The following is a 21610-nucleotide window of genomic DNA, read 5'->3' as shown; positions in this document are numbered from 1 at the left end:
CAATGCCAAATGCACAGCTTAAGGACGTATCACTACAGTCAGCTGATAGTGAACCATAACATTTATTGTTTTCAACGGCCACACTCTTATCCACGTGTTAATGCTTGTGCTGCAGGAATTTTCAGGTGGTATCTATCACAAAGTGCATATATTTGTTCCAATGACTACTAGAGGCAAATTAGTTTGTGTACACAGACCAATTTCTTTTCATTCTGGCCCAATGGATCAAGTGAATCAAAGCAAGAACGGCAGCAGCTCTAGGCACCATAATCCCACTAGGGAAACTGAGGAGCTCAGGGAAGAGAAAGACCCCACAGAAAACATTTAATACACTGAGAAACAGAAAACAGACAAAAGTGTAATGAAATCCCTCTACATCCACCATTCAGATAGTACGTACTTCCTTGGCCATGTCAGTGTATTTCTGCTTTTCTTTTGGATCTAGAACAGCCCACCAGTCTGCCAAGATCTTGGTTGCGCCACGGTTATCAAGGCGAGGGTGTTCTTTTCGCACGAGAGCGCGATGGCGTTTGCAGAACAAGAGAAACGCATTCATTGGTCGGCGAGCTCGTTGCTCTGAGGATTCATCATCTTCGGTTTCATCAGCATCCTGCTCTAAACCGTCAGCACCAAGGAGCGGCACCTAGCAGAACCGAAAGGGAAGGGGTGTAAACTCATTTACCCCTTGTTACTCATGGAGACTGAGCGCCCATGTATGCTATGCGTGAACAAGGGAGACGCACACGGCTACACACAGCTGTCTCCAAATGCCATCCGTTCTGTCCAAAAGACCCAGAGTTCTACGTCAAACCTCCTCACCTGACGGTCCAAGGTTCATTCATACTTTCTGCAAGACTTAAACTCCGACTTGCAAGTGGAGCAGATTTCTAAATTGAGGAGTGTTCTCCAGTAACAGTCCTAAAGGGGTTGGAGGGAAGACATCTTTCCTACTTGCTTCCCACAAACTAGAAGTCATCTCAGTGGGATGAGGTGAACTAAGCTACCTTGGACCTCAAATTACATACATTTGCAACTACAGAGTGCGTAGGAAGGAAAGTGCACAGATAACAGTTGTTGCCCCACCTCCTGCTGTTCATTACTCAGCCTGTGAGCTGTGCTCCAGTGCAGCCACTGCACTTTTGCCCATGCAGAGACAGAGGGCAAATCTCAACAGAACACGCTGCCAAAATACGCTCTCTCCACTTACAGGCCAGTGTATCATTCCTACAAAAGGGACACACCACAGAAGGCTAGTTCTGACTGAATGAAAGGAATTGCTTTCTGTACGAGACAGAAAACCATCTCCTACCCTAACTGCAACACTGCTATTTTATACCACATTGTGAAAGTGACCTGTAAGGTCAACAGAAAGCACTGTCGGAGTATCAGGCTCCTCTTTGCTGCTTCATATCCTTATCAGGGTCACTCTACCTTACCAGCATGTAGGTCAAGGCAGTCTCCTCAGCAATGACCTCTCCCTTCCTGCCTTAGGAAGGTATCAAGGAGATGCAGATATGAATGTTATCCACGTGATGGAAACATCACATCTCCGTAAGCCATTCCCACTTCTTGTTACAGAGGATGAGTCTTACTGTACATTTGCAAGGTGCCACATTATGGGGCCCTTATAAAAAATGGGTAAGGCCAGCGTCATTGAACAATACTAAAACACTAAGCGTCAAACCAGAGACTGATTATTGCACCTGTGCTCTCAATGCTCTGGAGGGTGTTGAATTTCACATGCAAAGATAGTAAAAATTGTTGGCAACTTTCTCCTTCTTTTTCCCTTTTAATCTTTGTATTTGTTTAACCTTTAATATAGAAAGAAAACCATTAGCCTGGTATGTCCTCAAAGCCACTAGAAGCAGATATCAAGCACAGGCTAACTTCACGTCTAAAGTAAATAAGTAAAAAAACCATGTCAAAAACCCACCTTGAGCAATCAAGATCGAGATGTGCAATTCGTTATTAAAACAACCCAGTTAAAACTCTTCCAGTTTAACACTAAAAAACACAGAGTTTTGTCCAAGATTTTAAAAGCATGATTGATGATTCACTTTTTTGTGTTATTTGCTACTTGCCTTTATAGCCTTATGGGCACAGCATCACATCTTTTAATTGACTGTGTTTGTTCACAAAAGAGAACAGCTAGAAGCAAACAAAATAAAAACATAGCAAGGGAGAATCCGACCCACCATTGATGATCTATTGTCAAAGCATCCAATGAAGTCTACCTTATCAATATCTTCCTCCTCTTCTTCCTCCTCCTCCTCTTCAGAGAAGTCAAGGAGTTTCTTGGCAAGCAGGGGATGCCACTGAAGACACTTTCTTTTTGGTCGCTTCCCAGTTCCTTCTCCTTCTGTCGAATGATCCTTATTCCTACTACTGCCTTTCATTACTGTGACCTGTCATGCAAAAATAGTCATAAGTTCACAACAAACCCTTAGGCATAGACGACCATCATACAGATATTTAAAGAAACCAGTGACAGATATATGGGGCACTAATGCAAGACTTGTAAGTTTCTGGCAAGATATTAGATAGAGATTTATTTTGATTATCAACAACAGCATGGATATATCTTTTCCAATCTTAACATTTCCACCTAATGCCAGATTAACTATCAACATACAATTTAAGAGCATGAAGCAAGGACACTAGCCAGTGCAGCTCTTGAATGTGCTCCTGCCTGAAACATAGCAGAAAAGCCCTTGCACTTCACTAGTCAAGTGAGTGAGAGACTCCACAGCGCTCCCACACCTGTGTCCACTGCAGTTTTTCATATTTTGCCCTCTTTTTTTAGCAGCGGAACTCATCTGTTAATCATGCACTTACATATAGCAATGTTGATGTAGAAGCCCATGACACTATGAGCTAGGATTTCCCCATTAAAAGGTGCAATGGGGAAATTTGACTCCCTGCCTGAGAAGTGAGTTTTAATACATGAATTTGAAGCAAACAACCAGAAGTAGTTACCGTGACACTTCCGAAGTACTCATAAACAAAAGCCCCTGCAGAGCAAAGAAAACAAACCATCCGCAGAACCAAATGCCCACAGAAGGTAAATAGTACTTACTTACACACCTATCCCCTCTGTGTGCGTCCTCATCTAAAACATACTTCTGAACTACCACTCAGTAAAAATACTTGCTTAACAAATGCTAACTACCAATTTAAGGGGTGGCTTAAACATCTGCTACCCAAGTAAGGGGCAAATAAATATATAAATAAAGTCAGCATGCCGCATCCAAGCACCAAAGCCCATAGGAAGCAAGCACTGCCAGCAGTGTCTGGTCCCTCATAGCCTTTTGTTTACACTGTGTAATGTCAATGGATAATCCTGTCAGGAGCATGGCTGGCTTTCTAAGAAATCAACGCAAACATCAAAACAAACTGAAACTGGAGAGTGGTTAGCCAGCTAGATCTTTATAAAGCCAATACAAATTGCTGAAGGCTCACAGGGACTTCTTGCCAGCAGGATAAAGTAGCTGGGCTAAGTCCTGGTCCCATAAGCAAAGCCAGAAGCAACTTGGTTTTTATCTCGGGTGAAGGGCACGAAAAGAAGTCAAGCCTTGTAACTGCAAGGCCCCATATTGCATTTTACGATGCTGCTTTCTGGAAGACGCCTGCTAGAGCACTAATGCTTCAGCCTACAATTGTAGAAGGGAAAGCTGCGACACCTGCACTTACACTGGTTGCCCGAGCCCTGGTGTCAGCGTTGGGCCAAATGCCTCACCAGAGCCATCTCATACAGCGTTGCTCAGCAGCTACAGCCCGTACAGACCCTGCCATGCTCCTACGTATCCCACCCTTTTAGTGATCACTAGTTCTGTTTTTGGCTGATCTCTTCCACGTGTGTTTCTTCTTGGTTAACTCACCAGCATTTTGGCAATGTGCCCTTGTTGGCACCAGAAATGTGCAAAGCAGCTGCTTCCCCCACAGATCCCAAGAGCACAGAAAGCTGAAGGACCTTCAGACACTGCTTGCTGGAAGAAACAACTGAACCCTGAAGGAAGAAGGTTTTTAACCTACATTTAAAAATGGCATTTTCCTGCATGTGTATTAGATTGCTAGCTCCTCCCTGCTTATCAGTAGTACCTGACCCCCACCAGTTAAGAATGCCCTGTAACTTCACAGCAGCTTGCCATTAAGCTCCGCACTTCGCTGTCCCCATCGTGCCGCTTCTACTCAGAGCACATTTAAACTTTGATTTTATGGCACCCGCTCCTCTGATAATTTTCTGTAACCAACTCCTGTCTTTTCAGCGAGTATTATATGGCACATAATCATGCACCATTTCACCCAAATCTTTGTCCATGACTTGCAAAGTGGCCCCACATACACAGAAAGAAAACAACTTTGGCTTTAAAAGAACACTGAAGTGTGGAAAAATCAAGCTGCAATCCTGTATCACAAAATGTAGATTTGACATTGTTTCTGTCCCGCCGTGACCTCCACCATGTATCACACAGCACCATGCTCCCCATCTGTCTCTCTTACTAAAGTGCTGAAACACCATTTGCTTTTGTTTGGGGTATTTTCAGACACAAATCGACAGAGTAGCTGAGCTACTGTTCAAGCAGGAACTTCAGCTCCTGTGGGCTGCAGAGATTCGCTGAGTCTCAGAGTTTGTTAAATAATAGAGATCTGCCTAATACTGTAGTCGATAAAGTATGTGGCCTATTTCTGAGCAGGATAAATGCGCTAGAAGTATGACAGGGAGTCAGCTACTCCAGCCCTTTCTTACCAGTGACTTACCTAGGTGAGCTAATAGTATGGTTTCTGCCTGCAGTCCATCCTAAGTAAGATGAGTATTACTGGGAACCTTCTACCTTGTTAGTGTGAAACTAAATTAATGTTTGAAGCGTGCTCCATGACCTGCTTTACAAAGCTCAGCTGAAGCCTCAGTGCTATTTCAACAACAGCATCACCTTTAGCTGGCATCTCTCTGCCTGCTACCCTTAGAAAGATGAGCAAGAGAAACCTTCACAGGACTTAAACGATCCCACGGTGTATTTTACAGGTGTTCTTCATGACCCCTGGGGCCCTGCCTATGCTACGCTGAGCTCAGCAAGGCAGCACAGATCCTAGGCACCCATCACCTTGCAAGTCCCAAAGGGGCTCTCAGTACGTTATGTCTCTACTATTGCACGGCTCATAAATAATTTTTGTTTTCCATGCATGAAGGCTAGGTATTGAACACCTAGTTACCCCTAAAATAAATTAACCAAAGGTCACTGCACATTAGTGCTGAAATAGAAACATATGCTCAGCTCCAGGAATTCAAGTGATGTTCATTAGGTTGTTTTCTTAAATTGTGACCCATCTTACCCTAGTCATCACCCTGAAGCAGCAGTTCTACTATAAAGAGGCTTTTTACCAAGATGGGTCGTTCCCCTATCAGCTGAACAAGCATTTAGGAGACCCAAGACACAGAGAAAGTCAGATCTTGGCTGTTACACAGGCACCATATACTACAGAAGGACACACAATGTCGCTCTTTGCTTCCACTTCAGAGTGAATCTCTGCAACAGTCAACAACAAAAATCCTCCTGATTTAACCCCACTAATGGAAAGGCTGAGGCCACAAACTGACTTCAAACTCTACTTTTACAGCGTGGCCTGGAAGCCTCCCAACCCCTTAAATATGTCAAGCTATATACTCTATCATCTATGTCCTCTCTTCTTTCCTATAATAATAGGGGGTCATTCATACCATGAACAAATGAACTATTTCAACCCCTATTTTTTAATACTTCTGTGTTTCCAAATCCTTTTTCCCCAGTTTTATTGAAGCTCTTATTCAAGTTCTCCTAAGTTTTGACCAACATTTCAGAGACTTTTTTGGTGTTCACTTTTTGCTGATGCCTCTCAGTCAAACATAGAATTGTCACCATGAAAACCATTCTAATTCTCTACTAGGGGGGACTTTTCCTTTTAAAAAAAGGATGCTGACATAGTGTGATGAACTTGTTTTCCTTTGGATTGCTTCATCTTCCATATTAGTACCCCCACACTTCATGGGCATTTTTGTCATAACTGTTGATATATTCACATACAATTATATAATTATGAGAGAAGCTGTCCCATAAAAAAAATAAATCCAGTCAAATGCAAAACACAGCTAACATGAACACTTTCATTCAGTTTCTTGTCTGCAAGATTTCGGCAAGACATAGCTTAACTACTTAGACAAGACACTCCACAGCCAAGTGAATGCACGTGATTAAATGACAGCACAAGTTTTACTGACATTATTTACTCACTGAATGGCAAAACATCAATACAATCCATTTAGTGGACTCTTCAGATTCTATTTATTTACCTGATTTTTTTTTTGCCCCTGGACACATCATCAATAGCATGTTAGTTGCTCTTTTTGTATGGGAGACAGGAAGCTGGCAGACAGAAGCAAGCAAAAACGCCAGCTCCTTCTCTCCCTCTCAGGGATCCCCAAGTGCTGTCAAACACCCCTACCAGCAGGCTTTTGCAAAGAGAGATGGACTCAGACCCTACAAGAACTGAAGCATGCGTTTAAGCTTGGCAATTACATAGTTCCATACAAAGTCAGTGAACAAGTCATGGGCAGTTCTTTGCAGGATTTGGGGCTTAAAAGTACAGAAGATACAAAGCACCCAAAGTGCAAGGTTTGCAACAACTGGGATTTATGAACCCTATCACAAAAAAAAAAAAGTAATTTCTACTACAGTATCAGTAAAAATACCATGTATCTTTTAAGTTAGATGTAATGGCTTTTAGAAGTTAGCACGAAGAAAAACAATTAAAACCAGCTAACAAGATTTTACAAGACATTTCTCAGCTTACAGATGACAAAGAAGTGACAGACACCAGGGAGAAAGTAGCAATATTCCAACAAGACAAGACAAAAATATGGACAGCTTTGCTTAAAATGAGCCACATATGCTTTATAACATCACCAGAGTATACCTGTCAAGGCTGACATTCACAATCCATTCACAGCAAGAGATACCTTCAGGGTGATGTTCTACACCAACCTTTACTTCAGATACAGATCAAACGTTACATAGGTACTACACCAGTAAAAAAAAATTTTTTTTTCTTTTTTTTTTTGTGTGCTGGCTGTGTTATTTCCTTTCTAGTTTTGGAAACATTAATCGAAGAATCACAGTTTTCTTGGATGTCTTATAAATACGTATACCTAGTGGGGCTTCAGAGAAAAAAAAGTAAGATTCCTTAAGAAAAGAGCTGGATAGGGGTTGGGGGAGAGGGAAGCGGGGAAGTAGAATGATTGTTTAGCTTTTTACAGCATACATTTCTATTTCAATTACACAACTGTATGCAAGTGCTCATTAACAACAAGTGTTCGGTTATCTTCATTAAGTTTTATTTTCCTCCCATCTTCCTCTGCCATTTATAAAGCCTGATACAGACAGGTGACCAACTTCTGTGGTCCTAGTTTTGGGACTGTCTCACCCTATGGTTGATCTGTCACCGAGAATGCTGCTAGTGCTTGTGCTGAACAAGCTGCACTCACCAGCACTCCTCAAACTATGCCCACAAACACCAAAATCCTTATAATGGTCTTTAAAAGTAAATAAGTGCTTTAAGGCACATGTTGTAATACAGGGTAGGAAGAAATCCAAGACCTGCAAAAGTAGAACCCCCAAGATGCAAACTGTGACTATGGTGTAGTCCCTGTTGGAAGGTAATCTGTGGAAGAATGCCTGAACGTCAGCAACACCCACCTTATTTCCATGAGGACAGTGGAAACGAATTTCTATTTTCCTGTTACCTTAAGACCACACTTCCTGGAGTCCAGCTGGACCCTCAGCTGACTCCATGCATGTCACTAGTACAAAGGGGCAGAAGGAAAAATTCAAGTGTATTTTCTGCACTTTCTGCTCTATTTTACACTATCTAAATTTTCTACTACTTCGTAACAACAAATACCAATGAGAGAAGAGAGGACTGAACTATGACACTAATGGCTTGGTGTTTGGGGGGCTGCTGAGTCAGTGAACTGAGCTATTTCAACAAAGAAGCAGGAGACTGGGAAATGAGCTCATGTTCTCACAGGTCTAGTGGGCTGAAGAGGTATTTGAATTTTCAAATAAAAGGAGATTGCTGACAGTAAAATACACCTACATGAATACAAAAGGCTTTTTAAAAAAAGTAAATTTCTTTTAGCTCTGGAATAACTGAACCAGAGTATTTCTATCATGAGGGACAAAAACTAGTTGGCACTAATTACTGACTAGTCAGCAAACATATTCTTTATTGTTTCACAGTGGAAAGCCATTAATGAGCTTTCTAACTTTCGGAGATGTGACGGTTTAATGGGGGACATGCTGAGACTCAACGGAGTCCTGTTTGCTAGCAGAGGTTTGGGGTAGACTGTCACCACACGAAACGCTTAGCAACCCAGCAACAAGTCTTACTTAATTTTTAATGACATGCCCTTCCATCTTCATAAATGGTTTTAAACTATTTCTTATTCTCTTAAACTCAGATCTGAGTTGTTTGCTTTCTTTGTTCTCTAATACATAAAATTAAACCCCAAGATCATCCAAAGAATGTCAAAAGCACTTTTTCGAATTTTGGGGGTTAAGTGAATCTTTCAGGCCTACCAATGAGGAATAAAAGCAACATATAATAAAAGTCATCAGGTTTTAAACTTCAGCTCCAATCTTTCTCAGCTCATTCACAGACGCACAAGAAATAAGATGTTCTTTGGGTTTTTTAAATGCAAAAAAATCAACCATGTTTTGCCTAGTATGAAAAGCACTTTATGTTGAACATCTGTACTCATCATTAGCATGATATCAGGATGCTTCAAATTAAAAAAAAAAGGGGGGGGGATATAAATTTGTTACTACTGTTCACTGTCCTTTTTTATGTGCACATCATTTAGTTTTGCTTTTGGTTAATATTATTATAGTTAATTCTTCAGAGCTATTGATCAAAATAGTTGTAAGAGCATTTCAAATGCTAGCTCTCTCCAAATCTGCTATTAAATTGGAAACCACACAGACAGCAAGTGCACAGTATAGCAGAAGAACACATCGAACAAGAAAACTTCATATTCAATAAACAGAAAAAACTTGCCTATTCCATGCAAGGAATACTCTGCCCAGATGTGGTTGTGTCACGATTTCAGGCAACTGTGTTTTAAAAGATACTAAACAAACATGAATCTTTCCATGAGACTTAAGCATAATATAAGAAATAAAGCTTGAAAAGTCCTGAGGAGATGTTATCTACAGCAAAGTCTTTTAATGATGGCTGATTTTAAATAACGATTTCTCATTTGTTTTTCTTTCTATTTCTCTTTTTCCCTCTTCATTCACAGAAGTCAACATGAAGAAATATAATAAAATAATATTTTACTTTGTAGGGAGTTCTTCAGCCTTCAGGAATGTCCTCATTAAAATAAGTGAAAGACTGGCAAACCCTGCCTGCTACAAAATTGCCCTCAGAAGACACACTTGGGAACTGGATTCTATCACGACAGTGTGTAAGTAAACTGATTAGGAAATTAGAAAGACAAAACAGCATAGAACTTGACTATTGGGCTTTCCTTATGCCCCTGCCAGAGAACAAACACAGCTGACTGTACCTTACTCAGCCAAGCGAGTATTTCAACCAACACTTGGCCTGAAATTCAGTACATAACCCAAATTTGGAGTGCTACATTAGATACGGTACTGGAAAACCAAGTTAACAGTATATCATGGTTGGGCTGCCAAGAAGTGATTGTTGTCAGTAGCGAAACTACTTGTTAAACTGTAACTTGGTAGCTGCAATCTAGAAAATACACTCAAAAATAAAAAAAAAAAAAGGAAAAGAGAGCAAACAGTAAAAAGACAAGCAAAGATGGAGGAAGAAAAAAGGGTGAAAAGAGATGAGAAAAGAAAAAAGAATGAAGAAAAAGGGCCAAGAAAAAAAAAGGAAAATCTCTGTGAAAACTAGCATCACTTAGCTTGACAAAGACAAAATAACAGGCTTTGAATACATAAAAAGCATCAGCAAATAATCTATTTTCCACATCCATCATGCAGAGCACACGTGGGTGGCCTCTGCTGACAGGAAGGAAAAGGGAGGCGAAGCCCTGGAGAGCGGTCCCTCGCAGGCAGTGCTACAGGAGTGGCAGCAGGAGAGTGTCTGCTGAGGGAAGTTGGGGGACAGCCAGCACCCCGGGGCCGTGGCACGCAGGGCAATGGCACTCCTGAACAAACCCCCCAAGTTGCCTTGTCTAGTCCCCCTCACTCAATATGTTGAATGTAAAAAAATTTAATCTAGTTATGAAAGCTGAGCGGTACATGGTATTTCAAACATGCAACTTAAAATGTATTTTAAAAAAGTACTCAAAATGTACTGAATGCAAGTAGGGTGGTCAGATAGGAGTTTGGACAATCTTTATAAAAACAACCAGCCCCTAGTTCTCTAAAGTATTTCATTATGTTGTTGTTTGGTGTTTTTTTCCCCGCCATTTATGTTTTTTTTCCACAGTTTGAATGCCAGGTAACACCAAATCAGTGCATTTATCTTAAACTTATCAGCGGTACCTGGAAGCTACCAACTACCAGGCTTGTGGGAATCAGCTCCTGGACCTACAAAAATAATCTTTATAAAGTGAGAAATGGTTTAGGGAACAGACAAGCTTTTATTTTCTACTATGCTTCATCCTAAATATAACCTAGACTCACCTAGACTCTGAAAAAAGTCAGGACTTCGAACACTAATTATTAATTTTCAAAAAATAACAAGATGGCCACGCGGTCGACAAACACTTTTCAAATGGACTTGCTAAGGCCAGGCACAACAGGTTCCGCTTTACTTTTGACCAAGCTTTTAATGAAAACTGGTGGATGAAATGGCAAGCCACCAGCCCCACAGGAAACGTTTGCTCTGTTGGGGCCACACGGTTTTCTGTTTGGCAGAAACATACTGCTTCCACATCAAAACAAAACACCACACAACTCAAAAACAAGGCACACCCACTAACCCAGCACCTGTCCAGTAGGTGATTATTCGATCCAGAAGAAGGAGGGGGTACGGGAAACACACCTGCCTGAACAGCACAGCACTTCAGGAACAGGAGTGGGAGGCACGCTGTGCAGGACGGCTCAGGGAAAATGAGGAGGAGGTACCAGAAATGCTGCTGCCAGCCAGTGCCAACGGTGACCCACGCCAGCGCTGTGACCAAACGGCCAGTAACTGCATCTTGGCACTGGTACCCGCGCAGGATAGAGGGGAGGCTGAAAAGCAGCCTCTGGGGTGCTGGACCTGGCGGCTGTACCATGGCCAGGCTGCCAGGGAGCTGCAGGGCAGCCCAGGGCAGGGCAACCTACTGGGGCACAGTGAGGGGGTACAGTTGTGTGCCCAGCGGCTGGTGTAGGTCCCACCGGCCAGCCAGGAACTGCTCCCACAGGCGAGGGGCCAGGCACACCACCTGTTTTAGGGCTCCTGGAGCCACGTGCCAACTCTCCAGTCATATCAAGCCACCACCCAGTGTTTTGGGAAGAGGGAAAGGGCAGTAAATACCTGCTGTGAGGAAAGGGAGAAGCCACACTTGGCAGCTCTGCTGAGCAATGCCCTCGCAGGAGACCTCCGTGGGCCCAGCGGAAAACCAACGAGGTGTTTGAGGCTTTGCTCAGAGGATTCTCCCCATTTCTGAGCTCGGTGCTGGAGGAGAGGGAGGACGCCAAGCAGAAGCTGAGCCTGGGCAGCAGGTGAAGGGGTTGGAGGTTGGTTACTTCCAAACTGTCCCCAGCCCCGGGGGTTCTAAACTGGCATCCTGGGGTTGAAGGGGGGGGAGGGGGGAGGAGGAGGGGGGCAGGGAAGCTCGCACCTTTCAAAAGTAAACTTAAACAAAAAAAAACCCAAACACCAAAAAAACCAACACAACAACAAGCAGCATGCACTGTGGAAATAAAACAGCAGCCAACCCATCCAAAAGGATGCATGCACGTGTGGTTGTCTCTCACTGGTGGCAGTCAAGGGGAAAGCTGCCTATCTGCCCTGTGCCGCAGAGCGCGCATCTCCGATGGAAGGGTTTGCCTTGCAGAAATAGGTTTGGGGGTGTAAATCACGAACGTCTTTGCTCAAACACATTAATGTCTCCAAAGAGGGGCCTTACAGAAGGATGCAATTTAAACAGTTTGAAGTAACTGGAGATAACCATTTTGTATTAACATTATTTTTCAGCTTGTGTGGCTTTCTTCCAGAGTCACTTCAAAAAAATCAGCTGTCTGAAGATTCAGGTCTTAACCAAAACAGGGCTTTTTCTCTTTTGCCTTGAACTTAAGCTACAGTAGGACATTTGCTATTGCAGGAATAACTTCAGCCTTCAGCAGCTGCAGAGGCAGGAACAACAAAACAAGAAGCCGAGCGAGTCACAGACCACAGCTACACCTACTTCACTGAAATGTTAACAAGACTCCAGTGACACACTCCACTAGTCAAAATTTATGGTTCATAAAGCGCAGGAGACAAGCATTTGTTAGGGTGAGAGCTGCCTTTGGGACACCAGGCACTAACCACCCCACGTGCCAACCAACTGATGGCCACGGCAGGTCTGCCCATGGCTATGCGCATCCCCTGGGAAAATCCACCTGGATAAGCCTAGCAGCTTCCTTTGCCTGCAGCTCCTGGAGAGCAGGCAGGGGTTTCCCTCACTGCAGGCTCTGTGCAGTGGAAATGCAAAGGAGCCAGGTGAGGCTGGTCACCCATGGGATGGATACACTGGGACACCTGCGCTACTAAACCCAGCCCTGCTCCTAAGTGAAAAGAGACATGACCCACCCAGCCAGAAAGCTCTGGCATCCTTTTGCTCAAAAAGCAGCATTTCTTTTTGCTCCTACATCTGCTGCCACAACAGAAGAGAGCGCCAACAAACCCAGGAAGGCGAGCAGAATAAACGCCTGAAATTCAAAACACAGAGGAGGCAGACAGAGCCCAACCCACTTTGCAATGCTTCCTCCCACGGAGGCGGGGGGGGGGGGGGGGGGGGGGGGGGGAGAAGGGGGGGCGTGGTGGATAACGACAACACACACCATAAAAGCCCTCTGCTGACGCCAGAGCAATTTATCAATAGCGTATTTTTCCTCCAGGGACACAGAGAGGCTGTGAAATGCAACCACCTCAGACAGGAGAGGAGGGCCTGTCTGCAGAGCATCACAGACCATAGCAACAGCACAATGTAAAAATCACTGACTTTTTACACGTTAAAGCAGGGGAGAAATTCTGACAGAGAGAATAGTTGCCAGACAGCAACGAAAACAAGGATCCAGAACTGAGAGAGCATTCACATCCACACCCCAAAAAATTTGCTTTGTGCTCCTGTGTGATTGGGACTACCTGAGCCTGCACGAAGAGCAGCTTTTCTAGAAAGACAGCTGTCATTCCTGTGTTATGCTGGTATTTTAATATTGTCCTAAAATGAAAATCTTTGTTGTTTGTTAACTGGAACACCACCGTTCCCTCTAGCTTTTGCAAGTCACTAAACAGTTAATCTCTGCATAAAGAGCTTTAGAGGCAGTGAGATCACCGGTAAGATGGCCACAGGAAATACTTAATGAATTTCAGTGCATGGGTACTCCCATCAGCACATTCCCACGAGGGCATCTGCAGTTCAGCAACAGCATCCTCACTGATGTACCTACCGGGTAAGGAACTCAAAGTCAAACTGAAATTTTACGCCAACAAGAGGGATGGCCTGGAGTTCTGCTCTCAGCCATCAGAGGATGAGACCCTCTAAATGTCAAAAAAAGAAAAAAAAAAGTCAATCTTTTTGACTTGCCACTCCCAAAGCTTCATTTTTATCTTGGATTAGTAGGCATACAAATTGCTGTAGGGTCCAGTCACGGCAGAAGCACAGCCAAGTGCTTTTGTGCAGCACAGAGCAGCACAAAAGGGGAGACGTTCCTGCAGCAGACATCGCAGGGTGGGCGCAGCTGAATGGGAAAATTGTTCCGACTCTCCTTTTCACCTCTTGTTGATTGTGCCCTCGCGTCTTCTGCAAAACCGGGACAATGCGGCTGTGTCCATCGCTACTGTAATCCATTCTAAGGTTTACCATGTGCATAACAAAGCTCTCATAATAAAATTCAGTCATAATTACTACCAGTGTCAGGGGAACCATATACAGCTGTATGAGCAAATGAAAGAATTAGTCCCTTAATACATATTTAATAGGCCATAAAATATCCTTGCACAAGCCAGTATTATAGTTTGTCTACTTCCGCTCTCTTCAACTCAAGTACAATAGACTAAGACAGTTGTCCAAACAACCCCTCAAAACAGCTCCTATGGAAGAAGAATCAAATTAATGGCTACAGACAGTATTTACTCAGCTTTGCTCATCTTCAGTATTATTAGCTCATAAATCACGGTAACGTAACTCTTATGCATCTCAGAAACAACAATAAAGAGGCTACATGAAAATGTCAAATAAAACAGGCTTGTGCAATGATCGCTGACAGAAACACCACAAGATTGACTTCATAATAAATTCCTAACTACTATCATGTTTTCTGCAGAACCAAATTGTCACAATCTCCTTCCATCTTCTCCCCCTACCAAGAGATAAAGTAGGTAAAGTGAAAAATTAGTGAACAGTGAACCCTTGGAATCTGTTCCCTGCCTGAACCTGCCCCTACCAGACTATGGGTTAATTTCCAAGCTACTGACCTAAAATAATATTACAAGAAATATTAAAGCATCAATACATCATATCTCAAGTTAGGCATAACCCAAGGTAAACAGAACACCAGGGCAGAGCAGAATTTTGTTAGAAAGTTGGATATAAATAAAAATCAGTGGAAAACAAATGAATTTGCACACACTTATCAGTTATACAGGTATTTCTCTTCTTTCTAAAGGCAGCATTTTAAGCATCAGGAAAGAGCTTTTAATGAAGACTAGTGAGTAGTTTACTTTGATCATGGAATAAGGAGATACAGCTAAAGGAACTTTGACTGGTTTTGGAAACACCACCATCTCGGAACTATGCAGATCCACATGAAAACCTTTTGGGTCTATCAAAATTTGTAATGATTTTGAAAGCAAACATACTATCTCAATATACAATTTTGAAGTGCCATCTAGTGGTTATTTTCATTTTTATTTCAATTTGGTATTTAAAAATAACTTTGCCCACTTTTGAAATTTTTAAAAAAAACTTTGTTACTTCTATCACTTACTATTATTTTATTATGCAACTCTTGGTCCTGCAATGATAAGCAGAAGCTTAAATTAAGCCTAAATTTAAGCATGGACTGAATTTGGGCCAAAAGACAGCTGATTTTAGTCCTAAGAAATTAAAAGGGCAAAAAATCTTATCCATCTTATCTATAGAAACAAATCAGGGCATAAATGTCAGTTCATTATTTAGAGCTTTTTCAGTACAACTTAATGACTTCGTATCATGAGAAAATTCTGACATGTTGAAAGTCCATAAGTAATTAGGGCCTCAACTGAACCTATGAGAAAATCCTGGAGAGTAAAACATGTTCTAAGCATTTCTCACACCAGATAAAGCCAAAAATCCACAGTGCAGTATCAAGAGGTTTCTGTTTTACACTCAACCCAACCTGTGATCTTACACGGGCACAAAACTTTGATATCCAGCTAAGTTTGGTGACTTCTCATATTAGTCTCATAATGGGAACAATTACTTCAGGTCTTCTGTCTCCCACCTCAAATATCCTCTTATTCTCCAAGTATAAGGAATCGGGCTGACTAGGTATCCTGAAAAATGGCTAAACATGCACATGCAGTACAGTATGCCCAGGAAGACATCAAACCTACGGTCTATGCTACGTAGACAACCTGTGGGAAACACGCAGAGCACATCAAATCCTGAATTCAATATGTATACAGAGAAACCTACGTGCTTCTATCTTCATCTGGAAATCCCCAGACACAAACATGGAAGTCAGTGCCAGGTAGCGAACCAACAAAAATATCTGGGCTTCTCTACAATGGACTTCTGAGAGCCTAAAAAGAAGATGTTCTACTTCCGTAACGTGCTTTGATAGATCTACAGGAATATACACATAAATTTGTGTCTATCTCTACAGAGGAAGTATTGGAACATGAAGTTTGAGACAGAGACAAAATTAAAAATATACTGTTACTATTATTTTTCTACTGAAAGACTTCTCAGCTACCTTGCTGTGGCAGAATCAAATTCACTGGGGGGAAAAAAAAAAAAAGCGTAGCTTTTATTCATTGTGTCTTGAATCAAGATTTCAAAGCAATCCCACCTAATAAAAGGTAGGAACATTGATATTTTCATAATTTTTCCAGTTAGGAAACAGAGTCAGAGAGACGAAATCTCTCAAAAAAAGGTCGGAAACAAATTCACAGTGAAACCGGGAAGACAGTCTGTAACTCTGATCCCAGCCCCTGCTCCCTTCTGCCATCTCTCCCTTCAGGAGACATAAGATGAAGAAACCGAAAAGAAAGCCTTCATATTCAGCAATCTTTTTGTGTGCTTGTTACATGGGCAATTACAGAGACAGTAAACATCCCCAGTGAGGCACGCTTTAGATCCACCTCCATGCAGGTCTCCCAGAAGCTGCAGAATTCAAGATGATGAAGTGCAGATGCACGTACCACTCTGCGGGCAAACACCCGTGCCCATGCACTGAACAGCCAGTGCCAACCCAACCACCCCACGCAGGTGATTGCTACAGTTCTTGTGTGGTAGAGCCTGAGAAAGCCAGGCACATCACCCCTTCACGACACCAGCGGCAAAGGAGTTTGCTGGGCAACCCGAATTACCTGTGCTGACAAAACACTACATGGACAAACCTGTATGCGTCTCACTTTAGACCTGAACACTGTCTCCCATTTGTAATGCCCACAAGCCCTTAAACACACTGTGGGATGCCTCCATCTGATTTGAGGCTTATCCAATATCCTTAACATAATAATCCACATACAGGTCCTGGAAAATTTATAGGATAGCACTGCTACCTCTAGGCGATTAGATAAAAAACAATGCTAAGATTTGTAGATGCATAAAATCACAAAGCTGCCCCTGAACAAGAGAACAGGGCATACACAATGCCATAAAGAGCAGTAACATTTCATAACACATAGATTTAAAAGAAAAAAAAAAGAAATAAACAACATTACTTAAAAAATTCTCAGAAGGAAGCATATTATCTTATTGCAGGTCTAGCCCCAAAATGGTGGCCTCAGTTACTTAGCACATTAAATTCTCCTTTTAACACCTAAAGCACAAAATTAAAATATTTTAAAGTCCCATAGTTCCATATCTCGCTGCTTAAATTGTTGCGTTATTGATCTGTTAAACAAAAACGTGCATTCAATTTAGAAGGCATGGAAGCTTTTTTCTTGATGGCTGCTAGGTCTTTTTGGGATATTAGTATTTTGTGTATTCTCTCAGGTGTGTGTCTAGTCAGAGCCTGCACATCAAAATGATCTGAGCCAAGTTAGCAAAGAACATCCCCCAGGAGGCCATACAACATCAAGCCCAAGCCTACTGCTTTTTTTCAGGTGAAACGTAGATGCAGGGGAAAAATAAGCTGAAATTCTGCATGCAGTCTTAAATTATTTCTTTTGATGGAAAAGGCCTAAAGGTCAAACCCAAAGAGCTTAAGCAAATTAAGAAAAAAGAGGAATACTTTTAGTCTCTTTCATAGAATAGTTTTAAAAACTGGTTTATTTGAGAGCTACAAGATTAAGAGTATGACTTAGGAAAGCCTGTAGAATGACAAACTGTATTCATAAAGATAAGAAGCGCGTAACACAATGCACCCATATTTAATGGTTGGCATTTCACTGTAGTTAGTCTTATAGACACTTTCTCCTGAAGTTTGATGGATGTTAGGCATGGATGACTTCAAACTCCTGGAAGAAAGCAAGTTACCAAGAAAGTCTGTTCTTCGCTGAAGAGGTAGGTTTATGCAATAAGTCATAGTTTTCAAGAGTTTTTCCCCTGAAAATCTCTCTCTCAAATAAGCTCCAAACTAAACCATCAGAAGTAAGCAGGGCTGCAGAGAATGCTCCCATTCTTAAGCCTTATGCATACTCACTAATGTTGCAAAAACGCATCACCACAATGAGTTCTGCTGAATATAACAGCCTCTTTTAAGGAGATAGACTTGGCTTATTTTTAATTCATGGAAACATAATCACATGATTCAGCAATGTCCACTTTGAAAGATCCAAAGCCAGGAATTTGACACGAGCTGTACGTAAAAGATTTAAGGCAACATATTTTTGCTTCTTTTTCCTTAAAATTAGATTATATAATTACTAGTTTCCATTATTTCAAGAAAAGGGAAATATTAAAGACTACATTCATAGCACCTGGAGGTGTCTGGTCCTGCTCAAGGCAGGCCTAGCTTCAAAACTGGATCATGCTGCTCATGCCTGTCCAGGAATGGAGAATCCACCACCTCTCTGACACCTGTTCCACCACCCTCACTACGGAAGATATTTTTCTTATACTCAACCAGAATTTCCCTTGCTTTAACTTGTGACTACTGCCGCTTGCCTGTCCTTTCACTGTGCACCTCTAAGAGGAGTCTAGGTCCACCTTCTTCATAATTGCCCTGCAGAGAGCTAGAGTCAATTGGAGCCTCTCTCAGCCTCTTCTCAGCTCTAACACAACCAGGTCTCACAGCCCTTCATGGTAAGTCGTGCTCCAGACTCAATCACCTCAGTGGTCCTTGGTTATGGTTCCTCCAGTTCATCAGTCTTTCTTGTACAGGAGTTCACAGTCTCAGAAGTGCCAAGTGGAGCAGGAAATCTCCTTTTCTCCACCTGCTGGCTATGTTCTTACTCAAACAGTCCAGCCTGCAGTTTGCTTTGTGGCTACAAGGTCATGCTGCTGAGTCCTATTCAATTTACTGCCCATTGGGATCCCCAGGTATTCTCTGCAAAGCTGTTTTCTGCCTTTCATTTTGTTGAACTTCATGAGGTTCTATCAGCTTGCTCCAACTTTCTAAAGTCCTGCTGAATGACAGCTCTGCCCTCCTGCATATCCACTGTTTCCAACAATTTGATGTCACCTTTGACTTGCTGACGTGGCACTCCATCCCATCATTTGTGTCGTTAATGAAAATATTAAACAACACTGGCACCAGTATCAGCTCCCAAGGAATACCAGCAGCAACTCTGCCAGTTCAGTGCTGAACCACTGATTCATGCAATTTTTCACGCTCTGTGTAGTCCATCTAACCGGTCCCTACCCAGTTTGGCTCCGGGAATGTTAATGGGAGTGTCAAAAACCTTAGTTTACCAAAGTAAACAAGGCCCTCTGCTTTCCCTTTGCCCACAGCACCTTGTCTCCATCACTTCATCACATTGATCAAGCATAATTTACCCACGGGAAATCCATGTTTGGCTGTTCCCAGTCACCTTGTTGTCCTTCATGTGCCTGGAAATGGCTTCCATAAGGACCAGTACCACAATCCTCCCAGGGATGGAGCTGAGGTCAGCCAGTCCATTGTCTCCCAGACGTTTCTTTGTGCCTTAGAGCACAATTAAATACCTCAGGATCTGATTTCTTCCTCTTGGATGATCCATGAGAACGATGACAGTTTCATTTGACCCGCAGTAGCTTGAGATTACAACTGTATTACCATATTTGCCAGCAATTCTAAATGCAGAAGAGCTGGAAATACCAGTAGCTAAAGAACAGGTAGCGCAGCTTGTTGGGCTCAACTCTTCCTGTATTTTTTCAGAAAGATGCCCTATACTACAAATCCAAATTTGCAAACACCTGTCCACAACTTGAAAAAAAAAAATCCATGAGATTTAAAAATAGCATGGTATTTTTGTTCTGTTTGGAAATGAGAGTTGAATTTAGTCCAAGCTTTACATTGTATTTTGACCTTTTAAAAAGTTTGGTTTTCAGTAGGGGGAAGAGCATGAAGGTACCGCAATTCTAAGGAAAGCCCTAAAAAAACACCTCAAGAGAGCGAACGAGAGAGCAAGAGCAGGCAAGTGAAATTCCTGGTCAAGTAAAGTGTGTAATGTAAGAATAACATATGAGCGTCTGGCACCTAATGAACAAATTCTTTCTAAAACCCAGATGTTTAACATTCTCAGAGATCTTCTGTGGACAGGCCAGTTCAGAAGTCTGTTTCTCTATGCTGAAGGGCCTAAACACAAAAAGTCTTCCCTGGAAGTCTAGGTCCCAGGTGAGCTGGTAAGCAACTGGACAGACAGCTGCACATGATTTGCTGATCAAAAGCTTACTGTAAACAGTGAAGATGCCCAAGGACGACTTTCCAATTCAAGTTTCAAAAATAACCATAACTTGCGTCTTTTGCCACGGTTTGGAGTTTGTGAGAAAACAGGCAGAAGGTCTTTTAAGTACTCTAGAATTGCTATGGGATGCATTAATTTGGCAGCAATCTCTGTGATACATGGGTCTTTCATAAGCCTTAGGCTGGTGACACAAAGGATCTCACTGCAAGAGACTAAAGTCAGCCCACTAAAGAATCAAACACTTAAAATCATCTGAGAGAGTTCCTTCTATGAGTAGTGCAGGTTTGCACTGAAACTTCCTCAGGAAGCAAGATGTGGTTTTTCTTTTCTTTTTAAAAGATTTTAAGTGGACAGGTACTTTGGAACACAAAAAATCCCTCTAAAGCCTGGCTACGGATACTAGCTAATAAAATGCTGGGCTCTTAACGAAGCCATCTCAGAATGGGTAGATTTCATGGATATGTGAACGCAGACACATACCATTCATTAAGCAGTAACTCAGAAACCTCCATCTTTGAAACACCGAGTCGTCCTTTGTTTTTATCTGCTGATGCCTGTTCACAATGCAATACAACTCACAAAGCTGGACGCTTTTTACCATTTAATAAACAAAGATCATAAAAAAATCTTAGTATAAAAAAAAGCTCTTAAAATACCAGCCAACAAGCCACAACTCATTTAGGCTTTCATCACTCAAAAAATTATCCCCATGTGTATCCAATGTTTTCAAAAGCCTGGGAAACAGATGGGTTTCTCCTGAACGCTTTGGGTGTCAATAATGGCAGGCTACTGTGGACAAGAAAACACTCATTACGTGCTTACTGTTCCTTGTACTCCTGTACAGAGTACGTCCTACCATCTATGCTATGTTCATTACCTATGACCTGAGCTCCTCCGCTGATTTAAACTGCACATTATGGTAAGCGAAAGAAATGGACTTAACTCTCAATGTCCCAGGTATTTGATCAATCCTACCTTCTCCAGGCTACTGTATGAACTCAGCAGGGGGACTCCTTTAGTTCAGAAGGACATTCCCCCCCCGCCCCGGCCCCCGCTATCAGCAGTAACAGAGTCCTGAATTCCTGCTCTTTAGGAAACACCACAGCATCTTCATGAAGTTATACTGCAGACAGCTTAAAAATTTCCTCCTGACTGGAAAGATTTTCTATGGAACATGAAAAGTGGAAGATGAACTGACACCTTTGTGCTTCAGTATCTCTCCTGCTTTTCTGTTTTCATTGCGTCATATTAAATGACTCATTCCAGTTTTAAAGATTAAAACTGGATTTACAAAAAGCGGTGCTTGGTAACTATTTCTGACATTAGCATTAAATACCTCAGTTTGCCTTATATCACAGTTAAATTATGACAGGCC

General features: G+C 42.1%; 1 protein-coding gene across 50 annotated transcripts in view; it reads right to left on the bottom strand.

Annotated features, from left to right (window-relative positions):
• Nucleotides 1-21610, bottom strand: part of BBX (BBX high mobility group box domain containing) — a 148912-nt gene that overhangs the window by 59584 nt on the left and 67718 nt on the right. For all 50 annotated transcript variants that reach the window (XM_074596699.1, XM_074596923.1, XM_074596847.1 and 47 more), the window contains 2 exons: nt 2235-2405; nt 401-643 (listed from right to left, as the gene is read on the bottom strand). In XM_074596699.1, the coding sequence (XP_074452800.1) occupies nt 401-643; nt 2235-2396 (405 nt within the window). In that variant the 5' untranslated portion in view covers nt 2397-2405. The remainder of the gene's footprint in view (nt 1-400; nt 644-2234; nt 2406-21610) is intronic.

The sequence above is a fragment of the Larus michahellis genome, chromosome 1 (assembly GCF_964199755.1).
Source record: "Larus michahellis chromosome 1, bLarMic1.1, whole genome shotgun sequence".
NCBI classification, from domain to species: Eukaryota; Metazoa; Chordata; class Aves; order Charadriiformes; family Laridae; genus Larus; species Larus michahellis.
Note: the sequence above shows the minus strand (reverse complement) of the source record. Positions and strands in the feature narration are given on the sequence as shown.